General features: G+C 31.6%; 9 protein-coding genes across 9 annotated transcripts; 2 read left to right on the top strand and 7 right to left on the bottom strand.

The window, feature by feature from the left end:
* Nucleotides 1-48: 48 nt before the first annotated feature.
* Nucleotides 49-1,873, bottom strand: RpL5 (ribosomal protein L5). The gene is made up of 3 exons (XM_070639529.1): nucleotides 1,811-1,873; nucleotides 672-1,387; nucleotides 49-396 (listed from the first exon to the last, which is right to left on the bottom strand). The coding sequence occupies exons 2-3, from the start codon at nucleotides 1,374-1,376 to the stop codon at nucleotides 208-210; spliced, it is 894 nt and encodes a 297-aa protein (XP_070495630.1). The 5' UTR covers nucleotides 1,377-1,387; nucleotides 1,811-1,873; the 3' UTR covers nucleotides 49-207.
* Nucleotides 1,874-2,066: 193 nt separating this feature from the next.
* Nucleotides 2,067-3,381, top strand: PGAP5 (Per1-like protein PGAP5). The gene is made up of 4 exons (XM_070639725.1): nucleotides 2,067-2,179; nucleotides 2,247-2,380; nucleotides 2,452-2,543; nucleotides 2,603-3,381. Exons 1-4 carry the CDS (start codon nucleotides 2,081-2,083, stop codon nucleotides 3,379-3,381), a joined length of 1,104 nt encoding a protein of 367 aa, XP_070495826.1. The 5' UTR covers nucleotides 2,067-2,080.
* An 80-nt stretch (nucleotides 3,382-3,461) lies between these two features.
* On the top strand, nucleotides 3,462-6,496 carry slmo (PRELI domain containing slowmo). The gene is made up of 4 exons (XM_070639729.1): nucleotides 3,462-3,621; nucleotides 4,637-4,802; nucleotides 5,219-5,524; nucleotides 5,825-6,496. Exons 1-4 carry the CDS (start codon nucleotides 3,590-3,592, stop codon nucleotides 5,939-5,941), a joined length of 621 nt encoding a protein of 206 aa, XP_070495830.1. The 5' UTR covers nucleotides 3,462-3,589; the 3' UTR covers nucleotides 5,942-6,496.
* A 411-nt stretch (nucleotides 6,497-6,907) lies between these two features.
* Cdk9 (Cyclin-dependent kinase 9) lies at nucleotides 6,908-8,875 on the bottom strand. Its single transcript, XM_070639439.1, has 6 exons — nucleotides 8,677-8,875; nucleotides 8,532-8,601; nucleotides 8,363-8,444; nucleotides 8,048-8,305; nucleotides 7,781-7,994; nucleotides 6,908-7,724 (listed from the first exon to the last, which is right to left on the bottom strand). The coding sequence occupies exons 1-6, from the start codon at nucleotides 8,786-8,788 to the stop codon at nucleotides 7,246-7,248; spliced, it is 1,215 nt and encodes a 404-aa protein (XP_070495540.1). The 5' UTR covers nucleotides 8,789-8,875; the 3' UTR covers nucleotides 6,908-7,245.
* A 276-nt stretch (nucleotides 8,876-9,151) lies between these two features.
* LOC139089817 (putative fatty acyl-CoA reductase CG5065) lies at nucleotides 9,152-11,086 on the bottom strand. Its single transcript, XM_070639437.1, has 5 exons — nucleotides 10,254-11,086; nucleotides 10,172-10,192; nucleotides 9,962-10,122; nucleotides 9,676-9,909; nucleotides 9,152-9,620 (listed from the first exon to the last, which is right to left on the bottom strand). The coding sequence occupies exons 1-5, from the start codon at nucleotides 11,046-11,048 to the stop codon at nucleotides 9,215-9,217; spliced, it is 1,617 nt and encodes a 538-aa protein (XP_070495538.1). The 5' UTR covers nucleotides 11,049-11,086; the 3' UTR covers nucleotides 9,152-9,214.
* Nucleotides 11,087-11,152: 66 nt separating this feature from the next.
* LOC139089818 (putative fatty acyl-CoA reductase CG5065) lies at nucleotides 11,153-13,558 on the bottom strand. The gene is made up of 5 exons (XM_070639438.1): nucleotides 12,689-13,558; nucleotides 12,470-12,630; nucleotides 12,299-12,407; nucleotides 12,106-12,233; nucleotides 11,153-12,040 (listed from the first exon to the last, which is right to left on the bottom strand). Exons 1-5 carry the CDS (start codon nucleotides 13,505-13,507, stop codon nucleotides 11,683-11,685), a joined length of 1,575 nt encoding a protein of 524 aa, XP_070495539.1. The 5' UTR covers nucleotides 13,508-13,558; the 3' UTR covers nucleotides 11,153-11,682.
* Nucleotides 13,559-14,355: 797 nt separating this feature from the next.
* On the bottom strand, nucleotides 14,356-15,597 carry LOC139089966 (putative fatty acyl-CoA reductase CG5065). The gene is made up of 2 exons (XM_070639632.1): nucleotides 14,666-15,597; nucleotides 14,356-14,605 (listed from the first exon to the last, which is right to left on the bottom strand). Exons 1-2 carry the CDS (start codon nucleotides 15,595-15,597, stop codon nucleotides 14,356-14,358), a joined length of 1,182 nt encoding a protein of 393 aa, XP_070495733.1.
* A 550-nt stretch (nucleotides 15,598-16,147) lies between these two features.
* Nucleotides 16,148-18,053, bottom strand: LOC139090011 (putative fatty acyl-CoA reductase CG5065). Its single transcript, XM_070639680.1, has 3 exons — nucleotides 17,057-18,053; nucleotides 16,758-16,997; nucleotides 16,148-16,694 (listed from the first exon to the last, which is right to left on the bottom strand). The coding sequence occupies exons 1-3, from the start codon at nucleotides 18,034-18,036 to the stop codon at nucleotides 16,307-16,309; spliced, it is 1,608 nt and encodes a 535-aa protein (XP_070495781.1). The 5' UTR covers nucleotides 18,037-18,053; the 3' UTR covers nucleotides 16,148-16,306.
* Nucleotides 18,054-19,124: 1,071 nt separating this feature from the next.
* LOC139089965 (putative fatty acyl-CoA reductase CG5065) lies at nucleotides 19,125-20,285 on the bottom strand (the record flags this gene model as incomplete). Its single annotated transcript, XM_070639630.1, has 2 exons — nucleotides 19,295-20,285; nucleotides 19,125-19,239 (listed from the first exon to the last, which is right to left on the bottom strand). Coding segments are annotated over exons 1-2 (1,095 nt in total), but the record flags the coding sequence as incomplete, so codon positions are not given.
* Between the last annotated feature and the right edge of the window lie 420 nt (nucleotides 20,286-20,705).

The following is a 20,705-nucleotide window of genomic DNA, read 5'->3' as shown; positions in this document are numbered from 1 at the left end:
TATTGAAAAATAAGATTGACTTAAAATTATAATTAAAAGCTACAATAATTTTTAATATTTGTAGAAACCTTGCATTTTTATTCTCAAAGACTGGATATAAAATCTTCATAAATTCATATGAAACTGATGTAAAATAATTCATAATGCAACATAATGTTGAATATCGCTACATGCTCGCAAGGTCTCCGGAGAGAATCATCAAGTGATTTATGCTTCAGATTCTGCTTCCAACTTTGCAAGGAAATCTGTCTTGCGCTTATTGATGACAGCCTTACGTTCGTCGAGGGTTTGCTTAGCTTTGTTCCATCTCTTCTTAGTAACCTTCTTTTCGGCTTTCTTGTTGTAGACGGGATCAGCTCTGATGTTCTCATGTGCTTTCTTGTAGAGGGTTTCGATCTGAGAAATAAATGATATTTTATTAATTTACTTCCTTTACTGGATGTTTTGTAAACGTGTTAAATTTAAGGGATTATGTTAGAAACTTTACAGGAAATGGTGCACACTTTAAGTTACACAATTTCGAACAAAGATCTTTGACTTATCTACCAGATGATAATATCAAGGGCTTTACTGTGGTCCATTTGCGACGCCAGAGGATTTTTGAAATCATTTATCGACTGGTAATACGGAATGGACGTCAATAATTTAAATATTTGAAAAAAGAAACTTACATCATCAGCACGGATGCCTAATTTAATGTAGCGGGAGAATTGGCGTTTGTAGGCTTCTTCATCTTCACCTTCGAGTTCTTTCATGTATTTGGCTACATGTTGTCCAAAGATGTGTTCACGATGTACAGCTGCGTCGAAGTTCTTATCTTCAGCATTGTATCCAGGGAATCTTTTGACTGAGTGGGGAATGTTTAATCCACCATCAACGGCACCTTTCATTGCTCCGAAGATACGGGCACCAGTGGTTGTTCTGGATAAACCGACATCAAGGTAACAACGGAAAGCTCCTGGGCCATCTTCTAATGGTTCTACGCAGTATTCATCTCCGTTAACATCTGTGCATCCAGCATAAAGACTGTCAAGTCCCAATTTGTTGAGGATACGACGGGCAACTAATAATCCTGTACAATATGCAGCAGCATAATTAGTTAAACCAACTTTAACTCCATAACGTGGCAATTCATGAGCGTATGCAGCACAGACAATACGATCTCCTTCAATGCGAGCATATGCAATTTGACATGTGATATTGCGGTTGCTTAAACGTACAATCAAACGGTATTTTGGTGTGTTGTACTTGTTCTTATCTTGGAAGATCAGACGCTTTCTAGCTTGGTAGTCTGTTCTTCCCTCACGACGCCTCTTGAACTTAACTTGGTAGCGCTTAAAGTATTGCTTGTTCTTGACTACCTTAACGAATCCCATGATTACTTACGCTGAAATTATATAAGTATTATTAATAACTTATTATTGCAAGCAAATTAATTTAGTGAAAGTAAAATATTTTGGAGTAAGAAGATAAAGTTAACCTCAATGTTTTGTGTCCAAATATTTTGTGATGTTTTCATGTAAATACATCATTTTGTTACTTATATATTGTACAAAACTCTAAGTTTGAATGCTTGAAACGACATGTGCTTGATAAAATAAGCAAATATAGTTGATTTACGGCCATTAATATTGACTGCATGGACCTTTCTAAGTGAAAAATTTTTAATGTCCAAAAACTGCATTAAAACTTCTGACATTGCGTAAATTTTATATTCTATCGATATACGAACCTCCAAAATATATACTTAAACAGTTAAATTAATTAAATACTACACTGGTAATTAAATAAAATTAAGAAATTCACTTACTCGATGTGTTCGTTTTAAAAAACGAGGCGAAAAGGACTTTGCTTCAATAGAGACGCAAAAAAGACCATGTTTGTCATGTTTAATCGGTATACAAATTTTAATCATCAATTCAATGCTGGATTGTAGTTTTTGGATTACTTTATTAATTAAAGTTATGCTGTAAGTGGAATCATAGCATGTAATATAGTATTAATTGAATTAATTTATTGCAACAATTTTCATTTTTCCCTGGATCTTTTGTTGATAGATGCGAAAAAATACGCAAAAATTATGAAAAGATTTTTCAAGTTTTTCTTAAAATTATTAAGAAATCTATTAATATTAGTCTTCTTCTGTGAATTTTTAATTTATTACATCGTAATATTTCAAGTAAGTGTCAAAAATTTCAAAATCCACAGAGTGTTCATTGAGTAATAAGCTATAATTTTATTTCAAGTGTAACTACAAAAACATAGATACAGAAAACATTACCGATGGATTGAAAGCAGTTATTCTAGCTGACACACATCTCTTGGGACCATTTAAAGGACATCCAGTCGACAAATTACGTCGAGAATGGCAGATGAAGAGGTAAATTTCATACAAAGTTGTAATCAAATACGTGAGCTGATAAGAATAAATATTTTTATCGTAAATTTTAGATCATTCCAAACAGCCATAAAAATATTTAAACCTGAAGTCGTGTTTATTCTTGGTGATGTATTTGATGAAGGAAATTGGGTAAATGACAAAGGTGATTATTACATGATTAAACACTTATGAGTGTACTTTACTAATTCGAATTAATTTTAGGCTTTCAGGAATATGTCGATCGCTTCCATACAATATTTTCGGTACCCGAATCAACAAGGCTTTATGCCATTCATGGGAATCATGATGTCAACTTCCACTACTCAATGCATCCTCATTTAGTTAATAGATTTAATATTGCATTCAATACAACTTCAGTTAGTTTAATAAGGGAAGTAGTCAACACAGTTGATGGCAGAAAAGCAATAAATTTTGTGACACTCAATTCAATGGCAATGGAAGGAGATGACTGTAATTTATGCTATGAAGCCAAAGAAACAATTAAATCAATTAAAAGAAAATTAGACCAATTAAAAGCTAAAGACAGATACAGCAAGCCATTTGTGATGCAGCACTTTCCAACATACCGACCGTCTGATGAAAATTGTATCGAAACAGACTCGATTAATACCGGCAAATTTAGAGAAAAGTGGGAAGTACTGTCGAAGGATGCATCGAATTTCATTGAGAAAATGCTGCAACCCAGAGGATATTTTAGTGGACATTCCCATCATTATTGTCTTCATGAAAACACTGCAGGAATTAAGGAATACACATTAACTTCCTTCAATTGGAGAAATGTTAATAATCCAAGCTTTATGCTTGCTATATTCACACCTGACGATTACACAATTTCCAAATGTGATATGCCAAAGGAAACAACCGTATTTATTTGTTATACTGTTGGAATAATTTTGTCTATAATCTTAGCAATCATTGATGAGCGAATATTTAATTATTTTACAAAGAGAAATTCATCGAGAAAAGTCAATAAAGATTAACGAACTTTTAAATTTTGAAAAAATTATTTTAAAACCATTCAAATTCTATTCTCCGTCTCGCTCTCCAATAAAATTCTGTCTCTTTCTGCTGCTCTTTGAAAAATTTAGTGAAAAATTTCGTAAGAGCACTTCATTTATTAATTTAACAACGTTTAGAACGTAAGTGATAGATAATTATTAAGAAATAATTAATTAAACACATACAAAAATGAAAATCTGGACGAGTGAGCATATATTCAAGTAAGTAAATTGAGGAAAAACAATAAAGAAAATTATAATGCACAGCATTTATCCAGAATATTCCACGGTCTTTCCAAAGAAGTTGATTCACGTGAACCGTAAATGTTGAACTTGATAGAAAAAAAAGTTTGAAAAAACCGGAATGTGCAATTAAGACTTGTGGACCAGATAGAAGAATTAAAAGATTGATGAAATGTTTCGTTATGTTGCTAAGTGACTATAAGAAAGTGTTTTTAAGCAACTTGTGATATCTTATGCAATAAAGTACTAAAGGCTATATATAAATGATAATGTGAAAGGCGTGAAAATGCTCAATTTAAGTTCTGCTTCAAGTATCAGAATAAAAAGATGTATTGTCTACAAGGTCATGAGAAACACAAAAATGCAAGTCGCTCACCTATCGTTCATTCATTCATATTAAAATGAGTACTGTGTATTGATTTCGTGACGTAACACGACTATAGTTCACATGCTGGATTTTATATTTATAAATTGATGTTAGTGCGGCGCACTTATCATAATCTTATCGGCATGAATTAGAAAGACAGTGATAATTTTCTTCTTGATTGCCTTAAATGTCTGCCTCGATTATTAACCTTTTGTGAAATTATTAATGCGATGTAATGGAAAATTTTCCAGTCATTTATGGCGCTGAAAAATTTATTGAGATAGGTATTGATTCAAGTGTATTATGAAAAATTCAGAGAGTATTACTCATATTAATTTCACAAGAAAAGCAACGGGAAGAATGTAAAATATTTCTGTTGCTATACAGAAATAAAATGATTGTCGTACATATGCTGCAAACGTCATAAAGACCTTTGGTCGGAAAGTTTTTTTCCGCTGCTGCTTTTTGAATGAAAAAAGAAAAGAAAAAATAATCCTCGTAATATCTGTGTTTACGCGATTACTGATTCTCGTGATTAAAAGAAATTTTCATTGAGTGCGTAAACAAGTTGTGCATAACTCAAGTTCACATAATCATAACATCTAATTATTTTCTTTATTTTTCTAGTCATCCTTGGGAGACAGTTGTTCAAGCTGCGTGGCGGAAGTATCCAAATCCAATGAATACTGCAGTTATTGGGACAGATGTAGTTGAGAGAGATATTAAAGACGGCGTCCTTCATTCTCACAGAATTGTCAGTTCACAGTGGCATTTTCCAAAATGGGTTGAAAAAGTAAGTTTACGTAAATATTTTGATTACCTAATAATGTCGTCTGTCAGTCTAAGAATTTTATTTTGACGGATTAAAAATTAATTCAAGGCCAAGATTTTTAATATCTTACTGTTTCCTAGAATTAATTTCTTTCCGTCATAATAATCGAGCATGTACACTCTATTATAAACAAGAAGAGGAAGGAATTCCTTAACAAAAAAGTTATTTGAATGCCATTGACATTGATTTGAGTTACTATGTGTGTATTAATAGACAGAAACTTAACAAGTGTGCAAAATGACTAGTTGCAATAAAACTATTGTTGTCATGTGGTTTCCACATGCTAATACGGCACGTTGCGATTTTTTTTATTCTGATCTTTTGTTACGTCAATCACGAGGAACCCAATTTAATTAATTTATTTTTATTTTTTATAGATCATTGGAGTTCCAAAAGTAGTATATGCAAGTGAGAGATCGACAGTAGATGCAGAAGGACGACAAATGACTTTAAAAACCACAAATGTCACATTCGGAACTTTTCTTTCGGTCGATGAAGTTCTTCAGTATGCACCACATCCGAAAGATTCATCAAAGACACTTTTAAAACAACAGGCGACAGTCAGTGTTGAGGGAGTTCCATTATGTCGGTACATGGAAGACGCACTTACGAAAAATATTAGTTTTAATGCAAATCGTGGTCGTCAAGGCCTTGAGTGGGTGATTAACAAAATTAACACAGAAGTGAGTATACGGATTTCATTATCAAGAGCGAAATTAATCGTGCCCGTGTCTAATTTGTGACGAGGCTTATCAATTTTGAACGCATTTTTCTCATTTTTAATGTCTCAAAGTCATACAAATTTTATTTAAAAATTCCAAAACCATACAAATTCTTCCAAAATGTTTGAAACCCCTACAAATTCATATTTTTGGAACATTCCAAAAAATTTTTGGGGAAAGATGCGTTCAGAAAGAAAATTATGATTGTCTACAGCATGACTTATCAATTTATTAATTTTTATTTTTATTTTTTTCGTATAGGTCAAAGAGATTGATCATTTACTGACACAGACAAAGAAATCGTTGGACGGTATTACAGACACAGCGAGAAAATCAATGGACGAACTTTCGGCATCAACACAAAAGATCCATTTCTAGTACGCTAAATGCAAAAAGTATGGTAGTCAGGAGAATAAAGAAAATGCAGGAAAGAAACCATCACATGGAACTTACAGTTGATTAATTGATAACAAACCTGTTTTTTTATATCAGCTTAAAGGCATTACATTGTCTAATATCGAATGTATTATGTTATCAATTCTTTATTCCGATCAGTAAGATTTCATAAATTAAGTTTAGTAAGCTACAAAAAATTACAAATTACGGTGTAAAAATTCCTCGTACGCTAAATTAACGGGAAGTTTCCCAACGATACTGGACAAAACTGCGTATCGAATCTACATCAAAGAATTATCTCTAATTAATAGTACTAGAAAAATACCTAATTTAAAACAAAAGATGCTGTCGTTATAAGTTTTTTGTGTCATTCACAGTCCCTGATCATTAATTTATATATGTACTGAAAGACTTTTTTTTTGCGCATAACTCCTTTAATGCATTGTAAATACATTATTGCAAATAAGAAAAGTTAAAATAAATTTATTTTCAATGAAAATTAAGCGCAATAAAAGAATAATTTGATTTTAAAATGAAGCTATTGATCTTTGTATTTTATGTGCCTTTTTTTTTTTCAGTTATAAATCAAATTTGAAATCTTAGTAACCTTTTAAAATATGAAAATCGCGCTCAAAATTTAAATTTTGTGAAATTTCAAGCTTTTTGGTGTTGCTACATGTCGCAAATCAGTGAAAAGTCATCAACAAAGCTAGTGAAACAGCAGCATGGTGAAGGATGCTTAGAACAACAATGAATTTGATAAAAAATTTCAAAAATTTGAATTTTAAAGACATAACCTTGATTTATATTTCTAAATTGTGAAATAATTAAAGTGTACATAAATTTAAGAGCCTACATACTGCTACATATGAGGTAAGTGATAAACACAACACTAAAATACGTAGAATAAATAATAGCGTACAATGAACTTTAATTAAGAGATAAAAATTTTTCATGATATCTAACGTCTTTATTGACAGTTTATTCAGTTGCATATATTAAATGACTACATACAGATGAGATGTGATTTGTAAAAAATTAAAAAAAGCAAAAAATATTGCGGCTTGAATGATTCATGAAACGTAAAAACTACGAACTTAAATGTTACAAAACAACTTACGCTTGTTTTTCTCTGATTTATCATAAAACTAAAGGAATTGCCGCTCATAAACTAATAAGAAGTCAAAAAAGTCCATTCAATTGGCTAATGATTCATAAGTTTTTTGTTTCGGATATTTTTTGTGGCAATTTAAAGTAAAAAATAAAGAAATGATAAAGCAGGGAAATTAATAAACACGATCTTGATAGCTGTTATCTTGTGGTCTCGGTACAACTTGATTTGTTCCTTGTTGTTGATAACGATGCATCATTTGATTGGAACGTCGTGGCGGTGCAAGGAATTCAAAGTTACTTTGAGTCAATTGAGAGAGCATTTTCGTTAGGTCACTGGGCATTGGATCAGTCCAAAAGAAATCATGTGAAAGTGCATCATCGGCATTAATTCGTTTATCGGGATTAAGAATTAATAACTGGTCAAGTAGATCTACAGCAGAGGGATCCTTAACATATGGTCTTAGTCGCTCCTTAACTTTTCTTTTGTGATTTTGAGGAAGTTCCATTTTATGATAAAGTTCTAATTTCTCTAAACCAGGCCAAACATCCGGAGTAAATGATCCACACAATTGAGCACATAATGTTAATTGCTGTTGTTCTGTTGATCCTTGCATGATTGGTGATCTTGTCCACATTTCAGCCATAATACATCCTTAAATCAGTCTTACATTAATTATTTCATCTTTAGTTATAATTAATTGAACTTACCAGCTCCCCACATATCAACTGGAGGTCCATAATTTCGGTCACCAAGTAATAATTCCGGTGGACGATACCAAAGTGTTACGACCCTGTTTGTGTATCGATTCGGTTGCCCATTTTTAGAAATGCTAATGGCTCGAGCGAGTCCAAAATCGGCTAATTTTAATACTCCTAACTTTGTAATAAGGACATTGGCGGCTTTCATATCGCGATGAAGGATCTACAAGATTAATTATCGATTATTAGGGTTACTTACTTAAATTAATTACTTACTTTATTAGAATGGATAAAGAAGAGACCGTTAAGCAGTTGCTTCATAACTTTCTTAATTTCACCTAAACTAAACTTAACATTAACATTTGACAGCAATCCAGCCAAATCGTGTTCACAAAAGTCAAATACGAGGTAAAAGATTGATTTGTATTTGTTATTCTTGTTTGCTTTGGTTCTACAAATTTCTATCAGATTCACGACATTTTCATGTTTGAGGAGTTGTAGAATCCGTATTTCTCGTAAAGCTGTAATTGGGAACTGAAAAATGACAACAAATTAGGAAATTATTCACTTTTTCATTTTAATTCAACTTACTCCTTCCTTTTCATTTTCCATTAATACACGTTTCATAGCCACAAACTTATTGTCACTCTTGGATCTGGCCTTGAATACCTCACTAAAAAGAATTAAAAGAAATTGAAATTATTTTCTGGATTTAAACCAAAAGATCCAGTGAACTTGGATTTCAAAATTTTTCACTCACCCAAAAGTTCCCTGGCCAATCTTAGCTACCTTTTCATACTTTGCAGATTCATCACAGAAAGGAAAGTTATCTAAAAGTCATTAAAATATTCATGTTAGCTTAAATTGAACATGTTTACTCAGTTTTCATTATTATTTATACTTACACTCTGATATATATTTCAATCTTTGCTCTAATGTAGCATATCCACTAGACATTTGAGCTGGTGCTGGTTGTGAGGTGTCTGGACGTGATTGTTGCGGTGGTTGTTGAGACATTTTAATATAAAATTATTTATTTTCAATGAAATATTCTGATTTGTTTTGATTTTCACGCGAACAATCCGAAGTCTATTTCTCAAGGAAATTATTTTTTTAAAATTTATTTTTCCGTTATTTTTTGTTTGAAGTTTTTGGCGATCGTTGATAGCGCGCAATAGTTTCAGCACTTTATTTGTTTCAAAAGATTGCACAATATCACGAAATAATTAAATTAATTTGTGTAAATTTTTTCTGGTCTGTTGGTTTTAAAAGTTTTGAGCTTATCTCTTGATCTTAAACTTATATTATTTATTTTTTTAATATAGCTAGATGTTTGTATCTGAAAGGATATTAGAACAAATTGTACCAAATACCAAAAGCTTAGTTCCGAAACCATAAAAACTTTATTTTTTGTCAGCATAAATTTCACATCATTAAACAAAATCAGTAATTAATAATATTAGGATGATAACGTTGAACCATGTTACAATACATTCCACTGATGCCAAATATATCGTAGCGTATGAAGATGTACCAAAAGCAAATTCCATAAATAATAATCTTTAAAATTCTATCAATCATTTTCATTCGGAAGTATTTCTTCTTGTCTCTTGGAATATCTTCATCCTTTTCTCCCAGCAGGTACTTCCTGCCTCCCAAGACTGCATGACTGAAGTACAAAACCAAATCAAATTCCAAGAAATCGTGAAAGTTAAAAGCTTTCAAGTCTTGATCCTTTAAATGTGAACATAAATCCATAAAATTATCATTTTTAAAGTGCCAGTTGTTGAGAATAAAGTAGTGAAGTGCCTGATTTGCTTGATAAATTTTTCTTTGAATCTTTGCCAAGCTGTAATTTCAAGTTCTTTATTATTAAGGCTGCAATTAAATACGGAAAATCTTACAATGGTTTTCGTCCAGACAGCTTTAAAAGTTGGTCAATAAACATCGCCGGAATAAGGTGTAAGAAGATTACTTTGATGTAATTGCTGTATCGACACCTTGTTAAACTTCCGCCTGGAGCCCAAAGCATCTGTCCTAATGGAATTTCATATTGAATAGCTTTTCCCATTTCAATAATTTGATCAATCGTAGCATTTCGATAGTTAGATAGACAGCAGTTGATTACCGGCAGACCACTGTGAAATATACTCAATTATAACATCATTTATCACCTGTAAGATAGCTCACCTTGATTCGTGTGCGCGCTTCCATGCACCAATTATCATCGCCTTAATGCAGACATCGACGGGCGTAAAATCGGCAATATTTTCAGGATCACAATACATTGTGCGAGTTATACCTAATCCAGATCCAATTAACATTCCAACAGGTCCATTGAAATTGTCAAGCTGCAAAGAAAATGCTATAAAATTGAAATTTAAAGGATTCAATTCTTACCCATCCGCTAAGAGGTTCTTTCTGGAAGGATATAAGGAAAATTGTAAAAATCTAAAAAATTAACTACGAGAATCCAATTTACCATAGCAGAAATAACAATCGAAGGTCGAAACAGCGTAAGCGGAAGTTCATCCTTATGATCATCAACGACTTGTTCAGCGAGAGCTTTGGTGAACGTATACGTGTTTGGCATAAATCCAGTATATAACTCAGTTAGTGTGTCAATCAAATTATCATCCATTGTCTCACAAATTTGAATAGTTTTTCTCCAATCAACATAAGGCTGATGAATACATTCGTCGACTACTTTCAATTCAGGGTGACTGTAGGTCGTCGATACATGCATAATTACTTTAATATTTTTAAGAGCTTTAGCAAAATTCATAATTTCTAAAGTTCCTCGAGTATTCATAAAGACGGCATCTTTTAATGAATCATCAAATCGGACACTAGCAGCTGAATGGAAAATTATAGAAACATTCTTCATACGTTCAACATCAGCAGTCGATAATCCAAGATTCTTATCAGCGACATCTCCTGCGATTGGAATTAATTTCTTAAACAATTCAGCATTGTATCTTTTAAGAGGCTCAAATAGTGGTAATTCTAAAATTTCTTTCAAACGTTGTTCAATTGGCTTTCCTTTCTTTGGCCGTAGAAGTATGTAAATGAATTTTAGTTCACTGCATGACCTTAATAATTTTTCTATTAAAACCTTTCCCAAAAATCCAGAGCCGCCAGTTATGAATATTTCTTGATTAGCATAAAATTCGGGTATTGATGGGACATTTTTAGTCCATTCGGATTGCTTACGATTATTTTCAAAAATTTCATTTTTGTCCCTTGTGGGCTGTGATGTGTGGCTTGTAATTCTCATATTTCTCACAAACTATTCACTTTTTTCTTAGCTGGCTCTTTACACGACAAATGACAATTCACAACTGAAAGTGATTTAATTAACACAGCAAGCATATACATTGATTTTTGGTAAGCGTTAAATTTTCGGTTGCTCAATTTTTTTTATTTCATTGTTGTGGTGTTAATCAATTATAATAGGACAAGATTGTATTTTAGGTTTATAGTTTACGTGATAATATAAAATGCATAATCAGTTATAGCAGTAACATAGCTCATATCCATTTATAAATTTGATTAAGGTAGGTAATGAAATAATTTTAAATAACTTTATAGTAGAGAGATTCGTTCCTTATTACCAATTAAGTTTCACTAAGTTTATGGATTAAGAGTTCGTACAACATCTTATTTAACATAAAAATGGACTCTACTTTCAATTTAAAAATGCACAGAAATTTCTAGAAGTTTTTAATGCATTTGTTCAGTATCAAAATAATATTTTTGAATAGTCATTGCACTTTACATCCAATATAGTTCCAAAAATAATTTAACAGTGCTAGAAAACTTCAATTGTAGTAAACATAATTATTAGACAAAATCACACCCATAGCGCAGCCTAATATTTTTAAGTATTGTGAAATATATTTCTGATCAACCTATTGTGGCCAAAATTTGTCAAAAATCAAAATTTTCAAGACAAAATACAATAAAATATAAGGAACCGAACACAAAAGGGTGTGGATAACGTTAAGGAACTTGTACTTCATACGATTTCTTTCATCATTCTCTAGGTTATCATGAATGAGATACTTCCTTACGCCTCTCATAGCAATCCGCATGTACATTATAACATCATGATTAAAACAGTCGCGATAGTCAAATTCTTTCAAATCTTCGAGCTTAATCTTATCACAAAGCGTCAAAAAGTTGTCATTCTTAAAGATCCATTCATTCATTACGAAATACCTTAGTGCCAAGTTTGCTTCATAAATTTTCCTTTGGATTTTTGTCATACTAAAAAAATAAAACAATAAAAATCAGGAATTAAGTTTATACAGAGTTTCGACAGCGTTGCTCACAATGTTTTATGACCTTTGAGCTTTAGTATACCGTCGATAATTAATGCAGGCAGCAACTGGTAGAAAATCACTTTAACATAATTCGAGTAACGACTATTCGTAATATGTCCGCCGGGTATGAATAACATCTAAATATATAGAATAAGCAGTACATACGGAATGACAAAATAAAAAATTTCCAACTATAATTTACATTATCAAGTGGTGTCACAGCACAGAGGCATTTTCCAATGTCAATAATTTGTTGAATTTTCAATGTTGCAACGTTATACGAGGCACAGTTGTATACTGGAATTGAATTACTGAAAAATCGATAAATATATTTAAAGTTTGAGCTTTAATTTGATGAAATAAAGTTAATTACTCGTGTTCCATTCCTTTCTTCCATGCTGCAATGATCATTCCTTTAACACATACGTCAACAGGCAAGAAATCGCATCGATTGTCAGGATTACTGTACATTGTACGTACGATTCCAATACCAGATCCGACAAGAAGACCAACAGGTCCATTAAAATTGTCAACCTGTCGATTTCATGTCATGTGGTTAGAGATTTACTCGAAAATTTTAAATTAAACTTACCCAACCAGGAAGTGGTTCTTTTATAGCGGATATGACAATCGATGGACGAAAAATGACGACTGGTAATTTTTCTTTGTAGTCGTCAGTAACATGCTCAGCAAGACTTTTCGAGAACACATAAGTATTAGGCATAAACTTTGTATAATGTTGAGTTAATGAATTCAAATGATCCTCGTTGGCATTTTCACAAATGTCAATTGCTGTTCGCCAATCAACAGGTGCTTGATGAACTTGCTCCTCCACAGTACGAAGATGAGGGTTACTATAAGTCGTTGACACGTGCATGACTACTTTGATATTTTTCAAGGTTTCAGCGAATCTCATAATTTCTCTGGTTCCTCTTGTGTTCATCATTATTGCATATTTAAGTGAATCATCAAATCTGACACTTGCTGCTGAGTGAAAAATCACTGAAACGTTTTTCATTCTGTCTAAGTCATTTTTGCTGAGCCCTAATTGTAGTTCAGTGACATCACCCGCGACAGGCACTAATTTTGTAAAAAGTTCTGGATTATTTTGCCTGAGTGGCTCAAAAAGCTCAAGATCTGTAATAACTTTTAACCTTTCGGCGATATCTTTGCCTTTCTTTGGTCTCATAAGTATGTAAATTGCTTTGATTCCTGGACATGACCTTAGCAACTTTTCGATCAATACTTTACCAATAAAACCTGAACCTCCAGTAATGAAAATTTCTTGATCATTGTAAAATTCTGGAATTGTTGGATAATTTTCCAAACGTTCCTCCTTAGCAAACAAAGTCTCCAATATTTCCTCATCTGTTTTCAAACGTGCTGTCGGACTATTTTCGAATTTAATCATTTTAAAATATTTAATTGATCGATTTCACTTATACGTCTGTAACCCTTCAAACTCAACTTACTAACTAGAGAAATTGTGCGTATCATTTTAAAAGGGAATTTTAATTAAATCACAATTAATTTATGGAAATGCAAGCTAATTAACTAATTTGATTCCAAACAAATGAATGTGTAATGTAGAAAATAGACATTTATGAGACCCTCTGACATTTTTTAGTATTTGTTTTCTGTGAGTAAAGGCTCTAGAAGTTTCGATAATTTTTTAATTACTTTGGATTCTCAGCACAGTCAATTGAAATCCTCGAATGTGCAAAATTTTGAAAATAACTTAAAAATTTCTCTAATCGACTAAATTTTGTTAAAAAAAGACTTATTTTATTTGAATTTTATTCAATCACCAAGTTTATTAACCGATGTGTTGAAAGTAATTTTATTTTAAAATTTAACAAATTTTCTCTACAATTTTTGTTATTGACAGTATTAAGTAGAATATACAAAAATACACAGAATATTTGAAAATTGTGACACATTTCCTGAGTCTTCTTTCCTTTACTTTATCCTTTTCAAGATCGGAGTCTTTTAATTTCATTAAATATCTTCGGAATCCATAGAGCACAGATCGTATATAAGTTAATAAGGATCCTCTATAATATGACGTATTTTCAAATGCCTTAAAATCCTCTGGTCTTAGATATGAAGATAGTTTTAAAAATTTCTCATTTTGGAAGTCAAAATTGTGTGTTGTAAAATATGTTAGTGCCTTGTTAGCTTCAAACATTTTACGCTGCAATCTCATCAATCTAAAGAATAAAATTTAAACTTTAAATTCAAATTAATCCCTAAAATGCATTATAATAACCGTGGTCTTTCTCCTTTCATTTTTAGGGCTGTATCAATAATTATCGCTGGTATAAGCTGGTAGATAAATAGCCTGATATAATTCATTGTTGTACATAAAGTCACACCACCACTTGGAGGAAGAATATTTAAATCACCCAACGGAAACTCTTGACATGTTCCGTGCATTCCTACGTCGAGGAGTTGTCTCAAAGTTATATTTATCTTTTTCGATGAGGCTGAGTTGATTACTGGAATATCACTAGAAAAAAATGAACAAAATATATTTCATTATGTCAAACTTTTTTCACACTATTCTAACCTCGGCTGTTCATGAGCTCGTTTCCAAGTAGAAATTATCATACCCTTCACACATGTATCGACGGGGCACATATCTAAAACTGTATTGGGATCACATAACATAGTTTTACTAATTCCAACATGTGAAGCCAATAATATTCCCATCGGACCGTTAAAGTTGTCAACATATCCACAAAATGGTTCCTCCCAAGCACTGAATATTATAGATGGACGGAAAATAATTATAGGAATTCTATCTTTGTAATCGAGAGATACATGTTCAGCAAGATTCTTTGAAAACACATAAGTGTTAGGCATTAAGTTTATGTAGCGTTTTGTAAGATTTGCAAGTATATCACGATCCATTTTCTCACAAATTTCGATTGTTTTCTTCCAATCTGCAATCGGTGGATAAATCTCTTCCCTAACACTGCCCACGCCAAGATTGTTAAATGTGGTTGAAACATGCATTACGCATTTAACATTTTTGAGCGTAATGGCAAATTCCATGAGTTCTCTTGTTCCTCTTGTATTCATTAAAACTGCGTCTCTTAATGAATCATCAAATCGAACACTAGCAGCTGAATGAAAAATTAGCGATACATTTTTCATTAAGGTTTTATCATTTTCTGACATTCCGAGCCCAAGTTCAGACACATCACCTGCCACTGCGACTAGTTTATTTATAAAATTTGGATTGAACACTCTTAATGCATCAAATACAACTTGATCACAAAGAGATCTTAATCTTTCATCCACGGATTGTCCTTTTTTTGGTCTCAATAAAATGTAAATAGTCTTAATGTCTGGACATGATCGCAACAATTTCTCAATCAACACTTTTCCAACAAATCCAGTTCCTCCTGTTATGAAAATTTCTTGACCAGCAAAAAATTCAGGAATTGTTGGCAGATGATACAATGCTTCATCCTTCTTCAACAAATTTTGTATCATCTGGTCGTGATACATAAACTGATGGAAGTTTCCGTTTGGGAATTTCATTTCACGACTTCACAATGCACAAATTTACAACGAACTAGTTGAAAATATTATTGCAACCTTTATTAAGTACAATAATAAAAAAATTATAATTTCAGAACTGCATAAGTTAAGACTTTCTTTTCTTATCCGACTTATTAAAATTCATATCCTCGAATCAAATTAGTGAAAATAAATTGGCAAACGAACCAATATGGAAATTAAGTTATTTTTGAGTTGTAAACAACGCCAACCTTCTGCTATATGCATATTCTTTAAAATAAGTAGATATGTACATTTACACGTTCAGTTCAAATATTAAAAGTACTGTTATGAAAAATTTAAAGTTCTTTAACTTAACAGTTCGATGATATAAAGAAAAGTTAAAGTGAATCAATTTAAATTTCAGTATCACCCTAATTACAAATTGCAGACTGAAATCTTTATAAGGAATCTTAACGTCTAGTTTCGAAAAATTTCTTTGTATTTTCTGTGCTGTAAATTTAATTTAGTTTAATTCTATTCATTGACATTGACAAACCTTAAAATGCATTTTATTGTTTATTCTAATAAATTTACATTCAAGATTCTCAAACACAATTCTCAGTTATATTCAAACTTAAAAATGATTTAACTCAATCCATAAATCCATTTGGAGAAGAATTTAAATTTTTAAAGTAACATATCATTCAGATATTGCCAAATCATGTCTACTTTGACGTAAATAGCTCAAAATGTTCGTTTTAAATATTACAATGTAAAATAGAGCAAAATATACTAAATATTTAAAGACACTTGTAGCTAATCTAATTTTTCTCTCCCTTTGTCTATCTTTCTCAAGATCTTCATCCTTAACATTTAGTAGATATCGTCTAAATCCATAAATAGCAAAGCGACAGTATGTGATTATTGAATAGTTTCTATAAGAAGCAATTTCAAATGCTTTATAATCCTCAGGTCTTAGATATGAAGATAGCTTTAAGAAATTTTCATTTTGAAAGTCAAAGTTGTGAGTTGTGAAATATGTTAGTGCCTTGTTTGCTTCAAACATTTTGCGTTGCAATTTCATCAATCTTTAAAATATAAAAATCATGAATTTAGTTTAAGAAATAATTTATTAATTATAGTAAAATCACCTAGGCTTCATTCCTTTCATTTTTAGTGCTGTATCAATGATCATTGCTGGTATAAGTTGATAAAAGAAACAACGAATTAGATTCCATATTCCGCATAAAGTAACACCACCACTTTGGACAAAAATTCCTAATTTTCCAGGTGGAAACTCTTCACAAACACCATGTATTCCTATATCCAGTAATTGATTAATTGTCACGGTTATCGTTTTAGCAGAAGCTGCATTGATGACTTGAAGATCACTGGAAATAATTTTTATAGATTTGAAACAGGAGATAATTAAATATATATATATAGTTACTTTAACTGCTCGTGAACTCGTTTCCAAGTGGAAATGATCATAGCTTTTACACACACATCGACAGGTAGCATATCAAGTACATTCTTAGGATCGCAGAGCATAGTCTTACTAATTCCAATATGTGAAGCCAACAATATACCCATTGGTCCATTAAAATTGTCAACATATCCTTGAAAAGGTTCTGTCCATGCACTGAGGATTATAGATGGACGAAAGACAATCACGGGAAGTCTATCACTATAATGCTGAGTTACACTTTCAGCAAGGTTCTTCGAAAACACATAAGTATTCGGCATTAAGTTTGTATATTTTTTTGTAACAAAATTTAGTATATTTTCATCCATTTTTTCACAGATTTCAATTGTCTTCCGCCAGTCGGCTATTCCTGGATAAATCTCTTCTTTTACAGAATCATGTCCAAGATTACTAAAGGTTGTTGATACATGCATTACACATTTTATATTTTTTAGTGTAGTGGCAAACTCCATGAGTTCTCTAGTTCCTCTTGTATTCATCAGAACAGCATATTTTATTGAATCATCAAATCGGACACTAGCAGCTGAATGATAAACGATCGTCACATCCTTCATTAGAGTCTTGTCAAATTCTGATAGTCCGAGTCCAAGTTCAGACACATCACCTTTTACTGCGACTAGTTTATCCATAAAATTTGGATTGCACACTCTTAATGCATCAAATACAACTTGATCACAAAGGGATCTTAATCTTTCATTCACGGATTGTCCTTTTTTTGGTCTCAACAGGATGTAAATAGTCTTAATGTCTGGACATGATCGCAACAACTTTTCAATCAACACTTTCCCAAGAAAACCTGTTCCTCCTGTTATGAAAATTTCTTGAGCAGCAAAAAATTCAGGAATTGTTGGTAGATGATTTAAAGGCTCATCCTTTTTCAACAAATTTTCTATCATCTGGTCGTGCAACATAAACGGGTGAAAATGTCCATTTGGGAATTTCATTTTAATGTCTTCACTATTCACTAATTCTAATCAAACTGGTCACAAATTTAATTTGAACTTCTTATAAGTATGGAAATTTTAAAAACATGACAATGGAAATTAATTTGAAGTCGGTTAATTTTCGGATATCTTTCGTTATTCAAGGCTGATTTGAGGTGAATAGTCTTCGATTTTTCGTTAATTTAATGTATTTTTATGTGTATGAAAGCACGTGTTCTTGAGCATTAGTGTCGTTTAAAAAAAAATTCTGGAAATTTGATCAATTATTGGCCTTAAATTTAGTGAAAATTAAATTGTATTTTGTTGATGAATCATCATTACATGTGGAAATTGAAGTTGGGAAAAGTCACAAAATAAAACGATAAAGCTTCATTCATTAATGAATTGACTTAGTTATCATCAGCTCCTTATATAGAATCAACTTTTATGTACATCGATTGGACACATTTAATTTCAAAAGCAAGTTTAATATGTTTTTTATTCTTTATTTTTGATCAATTGATTTATCTACATTTAAACTAGTTCAATAGAGTAAAGAACTTTATGGTATATAGTTCAAAATGTCTGTTCCAAACATTATAATGTAAAATAGAGCAAAATAAATTAAATATTTTAAAATATTTGTAACTAATCTTCGTTTTTCTTCCCTTTTTCTATCTTTCTCAAGATCTTCATCCTTAAAGTTCAATAAATAACGCCTAAAACCATAGAGAGCAAATCGAGAATATGTGATCAATGAGTAATTATATGAAGAAACAATTTCAAAAGCTTTATAATCCTCAGCTCTAAGATGTGAAGATAGCTTTAAGAAATTTTCATTATGAAAGTCAAAGTTGTGAGTTGTGAAATATGTTAGTGCCTTGTTTGCTTCAAACATTTTGCGTTGCAACTTCATCAACCTTTAAAACATAAAAATCATTAAATCAAATTATTAAAGTAATTTATTAATTATAGTAAAATCACCTAGGCTTCATTCCTTTCATTTTTAGTGCTGTATCAATGATCATTGCTGGAATAAGCTGATAAAAGAAACAACGAATTAGATTCCATGTTCTGCATAAAGTAACACCACCACTTTGGACAAAAATTGCTAAATTTCCAGGAGGAAATTCTACACATCCACTATTTTTTCCAATTTCAAGTAGTTGATTAATTGTCACTGTTACTGCTCTAGCGGAAGCTGCATTGATGACTGGAAGATCACTGGAAATAATTTTTACAGATTTGAAACAGGAAATAATAAAATATATATCATTACTTTAACTGCTCGTGACCTCGTTTCCAAGTGGAAATGATCATAGCTTTTACACACAAATCGACAGGTAGCATATCAAGTATATTCTTAGGATCGCAGAGCATAGTCTTACTAATTCCAATATGTGAAGCCAAAAATATACCCATTGGTCCATTAATATTGTCAACATATCCTCGAAAAGGTTCTTTTATTGCACTGAGGATTATAGATGGACGAAAAACAATCGCTGGAAGTCTATCACTATAATGTTGAGTTACACTTTCAGCAAGATTCTTCGAGAACACGTAAGTATTCGGCATAAAGTTTGTATATTTTTTTGTAACAAAATTTAGTATATTTTCATCCATTTTTTCACAGATTTCAATTGTCTTCCGCCAGTCGGCTATTCCTGGATAAATCTCTTCTTTTACAGAATCATGTCCAAGATTACTAAAGGTTGTTGATACATGCATTACACATTTTATATTTTTTAGTGTAGTGGCAAACTCCATGAGTTCTCTAGTTCCTCTTGTATTCATCAGAACAGCATATTTTATTGAATCATCAAATCGGACACTAGCAGCTGAATGATAAACGATCGTCACATCCTTCATTAGAGTCTTGTCAAATTCTGATAGTCCGAGTCCAAGTTCAGACACATCACCTTTTACTGCGACTAGTTTATCCATAAAATTTGGATTGCACACTCTTAATGCATCAAATACAACTTGATCACAAAGGGATCTTAATCTTTCATCCACGGATTGTCCTTTTTTTGGTCTCAACAGGATGTAAATAGTCTTAATGTCTGGACATGATCGCAACAACTTTTCAATTAACACTTTCCCAAGAAAACCTGTTCCCCCTGTTATGAAAATTTCTTGAGCAGCAAAAAATTCAGGAATTGTTGGCAGATGATTTAAAGGCTCATCCTTTTTCAACAAATTTTCTATCATCTGGTCGTGCAACATAAACGGGTGAAAATGTCCATTTGGAAATTTCATTTTAATGTCTTTACAATCCAATAATTGCAATCAAACTGGTCACAAATTTAATATGAACTTCTTATAAGCATAAAAATATTAGACAATGGTAATTAATTTGAAGTCGGTTAATTTTCGGATATCTTTCGTTATTCAAGGCTGATTTGAGGTGGATAGTCTTCGATTTTTCGTCAATTTAATGTGTTTATATGTATGTAAAAAAGTAAAGTTAAACAACTTGTTAATACATTTTGATACAAAATTGAAAAATTTATTGTTAATTTATTAAAAGAGATTCCATGAATTAAAATAAATCAAATTCCACGATATAAATTAAATTATAATGTTTAAAAAGATTGTTAGTTGAAGACCCTCAAGAACAAGAAAATATAACAATCAAAATGACTGTGAATTAATTAATATATAGGAAAAAGCGTAAAGTCAGTAAATTG

Source organism: Chironomus tepperi, unplaced genomic scaffold (assembly GCF_022539635.2).
Source record: "Chironomus tepperi strain 1889 unplaced genomic scaffold, CSIRO-AGI_Ctep_v1 contig_196, whole genome shotgun sequence".
In the NCBI taxonomy this organism is placed as follows: domain Eukaryota; kingdom Metazoa; phylum Arthropoda; class Insecta; order Diptera; family Chironomidae; genus Chironomus; species Chironomus tepperi.
Note: the sequence above shows the minus strand (reverse complement) of the source record. Positions and strands in the feature narration are given on the sequence as shown.

What these genes read in the sequence shown, in the direction of transcription:
- Cdk9 (XM_070639439.1), bottom strand. Translation starts at nt 8,788, where the DNA reads ATGTCTCAACAACCACCGCAACAATCACGTCCAGACACCTCACAACCA. An exon ending in ATTGAAATATATATCAGAGT is followed by an intron (nt 8,602 to 8,676) that starts GTAAGTATAAAT and finishes AATGACTTTTAG; the next exon opens with ATAACTTTCCTTTCTGTGAT. An exon ending in TGGAAAATGAAAAGGAAGGA is followed by an intron (nt 8,306 to 8,362) that starts GTAAGTTGAATT and finishes GTCATTTTTCAG; the next exon opens with TTCCCAATTACAGCTTTACG.
- RpL5 (XM_070639529.1), bottom strand. Translation starts at nt 1,376, where the DNA reads ATGGGATTCGTTAAGGTAGTCAAGAACAAGCAATACTTTAAGCGCTAC. An exon ending in TAGGCATCCGTGCTGATGAT is followed by an intron (nt 397 to 671) that starts GTAAGTTTCTTT and finishes TTTATTTCTCAG; the next exon opens with ATCGAAACCCTCTACAAGAA.
- LOC139089966 (XM_070639632.1), bottom strand. Translation starts at nt 15,597, where the DNA reads ATGATACAAAATTTGTTGAAGAAGGATGAAGCATTGTATCATCTGCCA. An exon ending in CGAGCTCATGAACAGCCGAG is followed by an intron (nt 14,606 to 14,665) that starts GTTAGAATAGTG and finishes ATTTTTTTCTAG; the next exon opens with TGATATTCCAGTAATCAACT.
- LOC139089817 (XM_070639437.1), bottom strand. Translation starts at nt 11,048, where the DNA reads ATGAGAATTACAAGCCACACATCACAGCCCACAAGGGACAAAAATGAA. An exon ending in CGATTGTTATTTCTGCTATG is followed by an intron (nt 10,193 to 10,253) that starts GTAAATTGGATT and finishes ATATCCTTCCAG; the next exon opens with AAAGAACCTCTTAGCGGATG. An exon ending in AAGAACCTCTTAGCGGATGG is followed by an intron (nt 10,123 to 10,171) that starts GTAAGAATTGAA and finishes TTTTCTTTGCAG; the next exon opens with CTTGACAATTTCAATGGACC.
- slmo (XM_070639729.1), top strand. Translation starts at nt 3,590, where the DNA reads ATGAAAATCTGGACGAGTGAGCATATATTCAA. An exon ending in ACGAGTGAGCATATATTCAA is followed by an intron (nt 3,622 to 4,636) that starts GTAAGTAAATTG and finishes TTATTTTTCTAG; the next exon opens with TCATCCTTGGGAGACAGTTG. An exon ending in TTAACAAAATTAACACAGAA is followed by an intron (nt 5,525 to 5,824) that starts GTGAGTATACGG and finishes TTTTTCGTATAG; the next exon opens with GTCAAAGAGATTGATCATTT.
- LOC139090011 (XM_070639680.1), bottom strand. Translation starts at nt 18,036, where the DNA reads ATGAAATTCCCAAATGGACATTTTCACCCGTTTATGTTGCACGACCAG. An exon ending in CGAGTTCACGAGCAGTTAAA is followed by an intron (nt 16,998 to 17,056) that starts GTAACTATATAT and finishes AATTATTTCCAG; the next exon opens with TGATCTTCAAGTCATCAATG. An exon ending in ATGAAAGGAATGAAGCCTAG is followed by an intron (nt 16,695 to 16,757) that starts GTGATTTTACTA and finishes TATATTTTAAAG; the next exon opens with ATTGATGAAATTGCAACGCA.
- PGAP5 (XM_070639725.1), top strand. Translation starts at nt 2,081, where the DNA reads ATGAAAAGATTTTTCAAGTTTTTCTTAAAATTATTAAGAAATCTATTA. An exon ending in ATTACATCGTAATATTTCAA is followed by an intron (nt 2,180 to 2,246) that starts GTAAGTGTCAAA and finishes TTTTATTTCAAG; the next exon opens with TGTAACTACAAAAACATAGA. An exon ending in AAATTGGGTAAATGACAAAG is followed by an intron (nt 2,544 to 2,602) that starts GTGATTATTACA and finishes AATTAATTTTAG; the next exon opens with GCTTTCAGGAATATGTCGAT.
- LOC139089818 (XM_070639438.1), bottom strand. Translation starts at nt 13,507, where the DNA reads ATGATTAAATTCGAAAATAGTCCGACAGCACGTTTGAAAACAGATGAG. An exon ending in AAGAACCACTTCCTGGTTGG is followed by an intron (nt 12,631 to 12,688) that starts GTAAGTTTAATT and finishes TGAAATCGACAG; the next exon opens with GTTGACAATTTTAATGGACC. An exon ending in CTCAAAGGTCATAAAACATT is followed by an intron (nt 12,041 to 12,105) that starts GTGAGCAACGCT and finishes TTATTTTTTTAG; the next exon opens with TATGACAAAAATCCAAAGGA.